We start from the raw sequence: 9980 nt of genomic DNA on the forward strand, positions 1-9980 counted from the left end.
GACGTCGTGGTGTCTGTGGACGCTACGAACGCTGGTAGTGAAGCCGGAAAGGAGACCGTCATGCTCTTCCTCCTCCAGCCGTACAACTCGCTGAGCGTGCCGGAGATGAAGCAGCTCAAGAAGTTCTTCAAGATCAGTCTTGAGCCTGGTCAGACACAGAACGTCAACTTCACACTCACATCTGACGACTAGAGTGTTTACTACCCACAGGTGGGTCACGGGCTCAAGAAGGTGGCCGAGGACTGCGAATACGTGGTGGCCATCAAACCGGAGACGGACTGCGACGTATACAACGAGACGGCCGTGGCCAACCCGCTCGGTGCAACCTTCTCACTCAACACGGGCGAGTATCCGTTCGGCACGTTCGAGGAGCCGTGGTAAGCAGAAGACGTACTAGATAAGTGTTTGTGTCCATGCTGGTCGCTCTCAACTATTTCTGACAATAACGGATTGTTTCAATCTTCGATACTCTTATAAAAAAATGTTTTAAGAAAATCTTTTGCAAAACCATCTCGTCTTCATCCGCATTGTACGAGTTCCGGCCAAGTGAGTTCCGACGCATTAACTCGTCGAAGTAGCTTCAACTTTCCCGTGTACTCGTTGTGATCTCCCACCACGACTACAGGCAGAAGAACGACCTGCCGCGGACGCAAGAGCGATTGATAATAAGCCAATTCAGTCGATGGATCTCGCCCAAGTACAGTTCGCAGATACGCGATAGGGTCACTCATTAGCACAGCGTTCATGAATGCAACGTTCGCTTCGACATCATCGGATCGGCCATGTAAACACTTCATTTGATGCTGGATATACCGGAAAGTATTCATATTTATACGTGCAGTAGGGGCACTGTATTTGTATTTTCTGACTGGTAGTCGCATTTCTTCGGCTACGACTTGCTTCGACTGAAAACTGGCGGTAAAGGGAATCACTCGTCCGTCCCCATAGTTCGGTTTTCGTTGCGGTACTTGCAATTGTTGTTTACGTCGTTGATACGTCTCATCTCGGATACAAAAGAAATCGCTTGTCCAATGAACACACATACTCACAGTAGGGCATAAGACTCCAGCCGAGTACGGCACAGGAGTCGGAGCTAGAAAAACCACTGCGAGAATCGATCTCTCTGTTCAACGTCTTGAGCTGTCAGACACTTCAGCCATAAGACGCGAACTACCCACGTTCCAGCAACGACGAGCACGAAGCAAATTACGAAATTTCAAATCTATAATCACACCGCCGAGTAACACACTGCCACTTCCTCGATGCGCGAAGCTGTACTGGTATTTCGTAGTCACCCACGCTCGACTTAAATTAGAAGGAAGTACCATCATTCTAAGAATTTTAGACGATCTAAACGATGTCGAGCGATACTGCGCGATCAACGTGATACTTGAAAATGCGCTTAGTAAAAATTCCGGGACGCCAATAATACCGCTGTTCGATTAGTTACTGCGTGCTAGCCAACGTGAGGTTGTTACAGTCACCACCATGTAACGCGTATATCCACACGTTTCGCATCCGAACAACAGCATAGGAGATAAACGCTTCGAGATGGATGTCCAACACGCCACCTTGAGAGAAAAAATGGCTTTCTAGCACGTCGTACGGAAAAGGAGCGTCCAGTAAATGAGCCAAAACATAGCACGACACGGGGAACGGACTACCGAACACTACGCATTGCGTCGGGACCTTCATAAATAGATGGCGAGCTTTGCGCATTCGAGTCCAGGTGGGTATTTTCTTCTGAAATTTGGTAACACCGTGAACGAAGTAGCAACTGAGCATCTATCCGAGACCACGTAACAAGAAGTAGCCTTGTCCGATGCTTCTCAGAGCTGCCACTACTTTATACCACTGCACAACGTCCGAAGTTAATAATCCGGTTTCGTATCGATAATCTTCGACGAAAACTGTTTCGCAAGAGCGGGTTGTTCCTTTCCCAACACAGTTTCGAGCACGTACGATGGCACTCACATCCGAGCGTTTGAACCCGAGGGACGTGAGTCCTCCTCGACATATTTGCATGTCTTCTTGACTTTCTAAAAGTGTTAAATCCAATGTTGCGTTCGGAAAGCGACGCTGGACGTCACGAACACGTGTCACGGTGTGTACGTGCAGCAACCCAAATTTCTGCCTTTGGCGTCATCAGGAGCACAAGATCCATCAAAATTTGTCCAGAGCTCATGACAAAAACGCGGCATTCGGATCCTGTTCCCAATAATCGGGAAACAAATAGTACGAGCATTGGTCGTTGCAAGTAGCTCTGGAGAATAATACAATGCCTGGTTGGTGCGCCAGTTAATGTTGACTAGCCGAGCGCCGCCGCTACGCGGCGGTAATTTCGGTTTTACTCCAGATTTTTGCCTTCCCGCCTTCGCTTCGGATAATTAGTCCAAATCCTCTGAGTCCCAATGTGCCTAAATCGACTTCTTTAATTTCATAAATCTGCGTTTCATTTGCTACAAAATGCTGAGTTCCCAGTAAGCCGTGTAAATATTTCTACCGGTACAAAGACTGAGCCCCTAGCATCATACTTACCATGCTCATAAACGATTACGCTAGTGATCTTGGCAAAGTCTCTTTATTGTTGTTGGCTATCACTGTACCTTAGTCTTCCACCCAGATGCACCTGCACTTCAGTCTAAAACCGCTAAATAATATATCTAGTTTAGCGTCGTGCTCGATTTCACGGGCCGTTTCTGAATCCTAGATTGCATCAATGCAAAGAATATCTGTCCAGCTTGCATCAAATACCCGCTTGTACTGCCTGGTTAAGCTTGTAATAAACTGACTATTAACCACTTCGCAAACCAAACTCGCTACTTTGAAAGAAAATTAAAAGTGTTACAGTTTGAATATTTAATAAAAATATTCGAGCTGTATCATTTTTTATGCCTTGAAGTGTGTTCATTTTGTGCTGATTCAGAATTAGCCATTAGACACTCCAATCTGTGCCTGTTATGGTTATAGCCTTTGGATATAACGATGCGTCGCAAGACGCCTTGCTGTCGTTGTTGTTGACGGCGGTATTTTTATTTGATACTTAATTGATGATTCCAGGATGGATTAGGCTCTAAGTTGATTAATGTTTCTTTACGGGCCTACTTATAATAACCATAATAGACACCTCTCATGTTGTGCTGTTATCTTACCCCTGCATATAAAACCTTATTCTACGCCCTTGTCGGCAACGCGTCTACCTATTAAGAAGTATCAGAATTTTGTTGTCTAAAAAACCGCTTAGGAAACAATGGTTAAGTTCAATTCGCTTACAGTAGTAATTGTCATCAGCACATATAACTTCTTTTTGTTCACACGTCAATCTAACACTATCTATTTTTGTGGATCAAGTGACAACGTTTATAAGCACAGTTCTGTTCTTACGGCCAGTCTACACGACCGGCTACTGCTGTACATGTAGCATGTACGATTTAGCAATACCAGAAACCCACTCAGATAACTTATTAATGCTAATATTTTTACAGTAAAAAAATTGAAAGTGTCATTTTAGTCAGTGTAACACGCAGATCCTACTGAGTACAGAGTATTTAGTACAATAACAACTTGCATTATGAAAAAGTATATAATATTTAAACGATGCCGCCTTCGGATAATGTATAGCCTTGTGCAAATCCCCATATGTAAACTGGGAAACACATGCATTTATTGATGTCAACTACACAATCTAGTTTTAACCAATTGAAGACACCTTCGCTGCGCTCGTCAGCCAGTAGAAATATTTAAATTATTTAATCCAATGATTTGTCCGGAAAAGCGTGACAGGCACGACAATTTAGTGTGACGGACAGACAGGTTGCTGCAGTAGATGTTTAAGACTAGCCGTTCGCCGCCGCTACGCGGCGGAGTGGCATGGTTTGTTGGAGATGAGGTGGCCGCAACCTTAGTGCTTCTTGGTGTCGCGTGTTTTGAGAGCGTGGTTCACCCCGTAGATCTTGGCATCGTGTATTTAACCACTTGCCTTCCGTAGTCTCATTCGGCCCCGTATAATATCGTGGTTTGGAACGTTTCCGTTACCCCGTACTACAGGTTGGGTGTTGTTTTCTTCAATGGTCCATGCTCTTTCGTGCTCTTCCCGGCTTCGAGGTTCCTGCTCTCCCATGGCCCACGCTGCTCAGCGGTTCTGTCCTCTCTCTTGTGGGTTCATGCTCTTTAGTACGGTCTTTTCGTTAAAGCGAACTGTTTTCCGTTCTCAAACGTTTACGTGGGTTGCACTGGCTTCGTGGTAGATACTATTTCGTTACCATTGGCCTTCCATCGCCGGTGCTCTAACCAAAGGGTGCTATTCCGTGCTTTGGTGCCTCCATGCAGTCGTGGTTCCGTCGCCCGTGCATCGTGATCTCCTTATGAAGTGTCATCGACCGCGGAATCACGCTATCGTGCAATCACGGTGTGGTAATGCTGTCTATGGTATTGTGCTCGCGTAGTGCATCTGCGTTGCCCGTGTTATCGTGTTCTACAATGGCATCGTGCTCCACGGTGTGCAATCATGGCCACCCCACACGTGCCCCCTCCCTCTCCCCCCCCTCGTGTTTTTTGTGGCTGGTCCGACGTCCGTTAAATCGTGTTCCCATGTACTACGGTTCTCCGTGGCTCGGTAAGCTCAGGTTCTACACTTGTATCGATCTCCGCGGCTCGAAGATTTTCTGACTATAGCTCCGCGGCTGCGTTCTCCCATGGCATAGTGGCCCAGACCATACTATCTAGTTATCTTGTGGTGTCCCGGTTGATCTGCCGTTTGTGCTTCGTATTTTACCGTGCTTCGTGGTCTACCGTGTTGTATCGTAGGTGATTTCCGTGCTCTGTAGCAGCTACGTGTTCTAGCCCGGTTTTAGGTAGAAAGTCTAACAGAGTCCGTGACTCTCAGTGCTTTCATAGATTTACATGTTAATTGCATCGGCCCGCTTCCGTGCTTTGTAGCTCTGTGCTCATATTTGTTTCCCCTCCATCGTACATACTGTTTCTTTCTGCCCTACAAATCCAGTTCGATAAGCTCGCACCTTCACCTAGGCTCACGCCCTGTCCTAAGCTCCCATACAACGCACCTAAACACGAAAGTAATTGTGACCAATGCAAAACATTTATTTTTAGCCAATCAGTTTTTCTGGTGATTACGCGGATGTTTGTTGCGCTGGCGAGGTTTCCAGCGACGACGGCGGCGATTAATGCGCTCCTGGACAACACGCCGCGGCGGTTGTGGGGGCCCCATAGCGGCGGCAACTAAGGCCAGGCTTTGTTGGCGCGAATCAGTGGCTGGCTTCGGTTCTGGTGTGCGTGGGCGGTGCCAAAACGCCTGGCTGTATGGACCAGAGGCGCACGCGATGCACCTGCGGGCACCCGCTCGAGCCTGGCCCTGTGCGAATGCATCCCATGCTAAGAATTGTTCGCAACAGGCGCACAGCCGGAGCTGCAGCCCGAGACCGTCTGGCTCGAGCGGGGGGTGCACAATGACCGCCTGGCACGTCGAGCACATGGGAGGTAAACGTTCCATTGGAGAAATGTTTTATTAGAAACGATTTTATTAAATTAGTAATATTATTTTTTAAGTATTAAACTAAGTATTTCGAAGTGTTGAATTACTACTTTGCTAAAATGCGATCCAGTGGTGTCGCCAGGGTCTAAAAAAAATCAACAGCGCCTACGACGATATAATAGTACCGGTGTGCACGTCGGCGAAGCCTACCAATGCAAATTAACCCGCACACACGCAGCGCCCTTTGCGTGAGGTGGCGCTCCAGCGTTAAAAATGGGGGCAAAATGAAATTTGAAAGGTGCATTTAAGTACGATGTGTAGACCACATACAGTGTGTACACCACATAATGCAATTTTAGCGAATCGAGGCCGCCTTCGCTGCGCTCGGCAGCCAGTAGAACGCGCGTATTAGCGTGAGTTTTATTAACCCTAGCCCGTTACGGACGGACTGACGGACGCAGACCACACTCCACTAGGGGGGTAAGACTAGCCGTTCGCCGCCGCTACGCGGCGGAGTGGCATGGTTTGTTGGAGATGAGGTGGCCGCAACCTTAGTGCTTCTTGGTGTCGCGTGTTTTGAGAGCGTGGTTCACCCCGTAGATCTTGGCATCGTGTATTTAACCACTTGCCTTTCCGTAGTCTCATTCGGCCCCGTATAATATCGTGGTTTGGAACGTTTCCGTTACCCCGTACTACAGGTTGGATGTTGTTTTCTTCAATGGCCCATGCTCTTTCGTGCTCTTCCCAGCTTCGAGGTTCCTGCCCACCCATGGCCCACGCTGCTCAGCGGTTCTGTCCTCTCTCTTGTGGGTTCATGCGCGTTGGTACGGCCTTTTCGTAAATGCTAACTTTTCTCTGTTCTCAAACGTTTATGTGGGTTGCACTGGCTTCGTGGTAGATACTATTTCGTGACCGTTGGCCTTCCATCGCCGGTGCTCTAGCCGAAGTGTGCTATTCCGTGGTTTAGTGACTTCATGCAGTCGTGTTGTTCCGTCGCCCGTGTATCGTGCTCTCCAGGTGAGGTTCCATCGACTGCGGTATCACGCTATCGTGCAATCACGGTGTGGTAATGCTGTCTATGGTATTGTGGTCACGTAGTGTATCTGCGTTGTCCGTGTTATCGTGTTCTACAATGGCAACGTGCTCCACAGTGTGCAGTCGTGGTCACCCCAAGCGCCCACCTCCCCGTTTATTTCGTGGCTGGCCCGCCGTTCGTGCAATCTAGTTCTAATGTAGTACTGTCCTCCGTGGCTCGGTAAGCTCAGGTTCAACACTGGTATCGTTCTCCGCGGCACGGTGATTTTACGTCTATAGCTCTGCGGCTGCGTTCTCCCATGGCATAGTGGCCCAGACCATACTATCTAGTTATCTTGTGGTGTCCCGGTTGATCTGCCGTTTGTGCTTCGTATTTTACCGTGCTTCGTGGTCTACCGTGTTGTATCGTAGGTGATTTCCGTGCTCTGTAGCAGCTACGTGTTCTAGCCCGGTTTTAGGTAGAAAGTCTAGCAGAGTCCGTGACTCTCAGTGCTTTCATAAATTTACATGTTAATTGCATCGGCCCGCTTCCGTGCTTTGTAGCTCTGTGTTCATATTTGTTTCCCCTCCATCGTACATACTGTTTCTTTCTGCCCTACAAATCCAGTTCGATAAGCTCGCACCTTCACCTAGGCTCACGCCCTGTCCTAAGCTCCCATACAACGCACCTAAACACGAAAGTAATTGTGACCAATGGAAAACGTTTATTTTTAGCCAATCAGTTTTTCTGGTGATTACGCGGATGTTTGTTGCGCTGGCGAGGTTTCCAGCGACGACGGCGGCGATTAATGCGCTCCTGGACAACACGCCGCGGCGGTTGTGGGGGCCCCATAGCGGCGGCAACTAAGGCCAGGCTTTGTTGGCGCGAATCAGTGGCTGGCTTCGGTTCTGGTGTGCGTGGGCGGTGCCAAAACGCCTGGCTGTATGGACCAGAGGCGCACGCGATGCACCTGCGGGCACCCGCTCGAGCCTGGCCCTGTGCGAATGCATCCCATGCTAAGAATTGTTCGCAATAGGCGCACAGCCGGAGCTGCAGCCCGAGACCGTCTGGCTCGAGCGGGGGGTGCACAATGACCGCCTGGCACGTCGAGCACATGGGAGGTAAACGTTCCATTGGAGAAATGTTTTATTAGAAACGTTTTTATTAAATTAGTAACATTATTTTTTAAGTATTAAACTAAGTATTTCGAAGTGTTGAATTACTACTTTGCTAAAATGCGATCCAGTGGTGTCGCCAGGGTCTAAAAAAATCAACAGCGCCTACGACGATATAATAGTACCGGTGTGCACGTCGGCGAAGCCTACCAATGCAAATTAACCCGCACACACGCAGCGCCCTTTGCGTGAGGTGGCGCTCCAGCGTTAAAAATGGGGGCAAAATGAAATTTGAAAGGTGCATTTAAGTACGATGTGTAGACCACATACAGTGTGTACACCACATAATGCAATTTTAGCGAATCGAGGCCGCCTTCGCTGCGCTCGGCAGCCAGTAGAACGCGCGTATTAGCGTGAGTTTTATTAACCCTAGCCGCGGACGGACTGACAGACAACACACTCCACTAGGGGGGTAAGACTAGCCGTTCGCCGCCGCTACGCGGCGGAGTGGCATGGTTTGTTGGAGATAAGGTGGCCGGAACTTTATTGCTTCTTGGTGTCGCGTGTTTTGAGAGCGTGGCTCACCCCGTAGATCTTGGCATCGTGTATTTAACCACTTGCCTTTCCGTAGTCTCATTCGGCCCCGTATAATATCGTGGTTTGGAACGTTTCCGTTACCCCGTACTACAGGTTGGATGTTGTTTTCTTCAATGGCCCATGCTCTTTCGTGCTCTTCCCAGCTTCGAGGTTCCTGCCCACCCATGGCCCACGCTGCTCAGCGGTTCTGTCCTCTCTCTTGTGGGTTCATGCGCGTTGGTACGGCCTTTTCGTAAATGCTAACTTTTCTCTGTTCTCAAACGTTTATGTGGGTTGCACTGGCTTCGTGGTAGATACTATTTCGTGACCGTTGGCCTTCCATCGCCGGTGCTCTAGCCGAAGTGTGCTATTCCGTGGTTTAGTGACTTCATGCAGTCGTGTTGTTCCGTCGCCCGTGTATCGTGCTCTCCAGGTGAGGTTCCATCGACTGCGGTATCACGCTATCGTGCAATCACGGTGTGGTAATGCTGTCTATGGTATTGTGGTCACGTAGTGTATCTGCGTTGTCCGTGTTATCGTGTTCTACAATGGCAACGTGCTCCACAGTGTGCAGTCGTGGTCACCCCAAGCGCCCACCTCCCCGTTTATTTCGTGGCTGGCCCGCCGTTCGTGCAATCTAGTTCTAATGTAGTACTGTCCTCCGTGGCTCGGTAAGCTCAGGTTCAACACTGGTATCGTTCTCCGCGGCACGGTGATTTTACGTCTATAGCTCTGCGGCTGCGTTCTCCCATGGCATAGTGGCCCAGACCATACTATCTAGTTATCTTGTGGTGTCCCGGTTGATCTGCCGTTTGTGCTTCGTATTTTACCGTGCTTCGTGGTCTACCGTGTTGTATCGTAGGTGATTTCCGTGCTCTGTAGCAGCTACGTGTTCTAGCCCGGTTTTAGGTAGAAAGTCTAGCAGAGTCCGTGACTCTCAGTGCTTTCATAAATTTACATGTTAATTGCATCGGCCCGCTTCCGTGCTTTGTAGCTCTGTGCTCATATTTGTTTCCCCTCCATCGTACATACTGTTTCTTTCTGCCCTACAAATCCAGTTCGATAAGCTCGCACCTTCACCTAGGCTCACGCCCTGTCCTAAGCTCCCATACAACGCACCTAAACACGAAAGTAATTGTGACCAATGGAAAACGTTTATTTTTAGCCAATCAGTTTTTCTGGTGATTACGCGGATGTTTGTTGCGCTGGCGAGGTTTCCAGCGACGACGGCGGCGATTAATGCGCTCCTGGACAACACGCCGCGGCGGTTGTGGGGGCCCCATAGCGGCGGCAACTAAGGCCAGGCTTTGTTGGCGCGAATCAGTGGCTGGCTTCGGTTCTGGTGTGCGTGGGCGGTGCCAAAACGCCTGGCTGTATGGACCAGAGGCGCACGCGATGCACCTGCGGGCACCCGCTCGAGCCTGGCCCTGTGCGAATGCATCCCATGCTAAGAATTGTTCGCAACAGGCGCACAGCCGGAGCTGCAGCCCGAGACCGTCTGGCTCGAGCGGGGGGTGCACAATGACCGCCTGGCACGTCGAGCACATGGGAGGTAAACGTTCCATTGGAGAAATGTTTTATTAGAAACGTTTTTATTAAATTAGTAGTATTATTTTTTAAGTATTAAACTAAGTATTTCGAAGTGTTGAATTACTACTTTGCTAAAATGCGATCCAGTGGTGTCGCCAGGGTCTAAAAAAATCAACAGCGCCTACGACGATATAATAGTACCGGTGTGCACGTCCGCGAAGCCTACCAATGCAAATTAACCCGCACACACGCA

The 9980-nt window shown here is 49.0% G+C and overlaps 1 protein-coding gene across 1 annotated transcript; it reads right to left on the bottom strand.

The window, feature by feature from the left end:
• Positions 1 to 518: 518 nt before the first annotated feature.
• On the bottom strand, positions 519 to 1785 carry PITG_16561 (uncharacterized protein; the record flags this gene model as incomplete). The annotated part of the gene is made up of 5 exons (XM_002897533.1): positions 519 to 868; positions 986 to 1105; positions 1199 to 1401; positions 1496 to 1709; positions 1761 to 1785. The coding sequence occupies 5 exons, from the start codon at positions 1783 to 1785 to the stop codon at positions 519 to 521; spliced, it is 912 nt and encodes a 303-aa protein (XP_002897579.1).
• Between the last annotated feature and the right edge of the window lie 8195 nt (positions 1786 to 9980).

This window comes from Phytophthora infestans, genomic scaffold, assembly GCF_000142945.1.
Source record: "Phytophthora infestans T30-4 supercont1.44 genomic scaffold, whole genome shotgun sequence".
Classification (NCBI taxonomy): domain Eukaryota; phylum Oomycota; class Peronosporomycetes; order Peronosporales; family Peronosporaceae; genus Phytophthora; species Phytophthora infestans.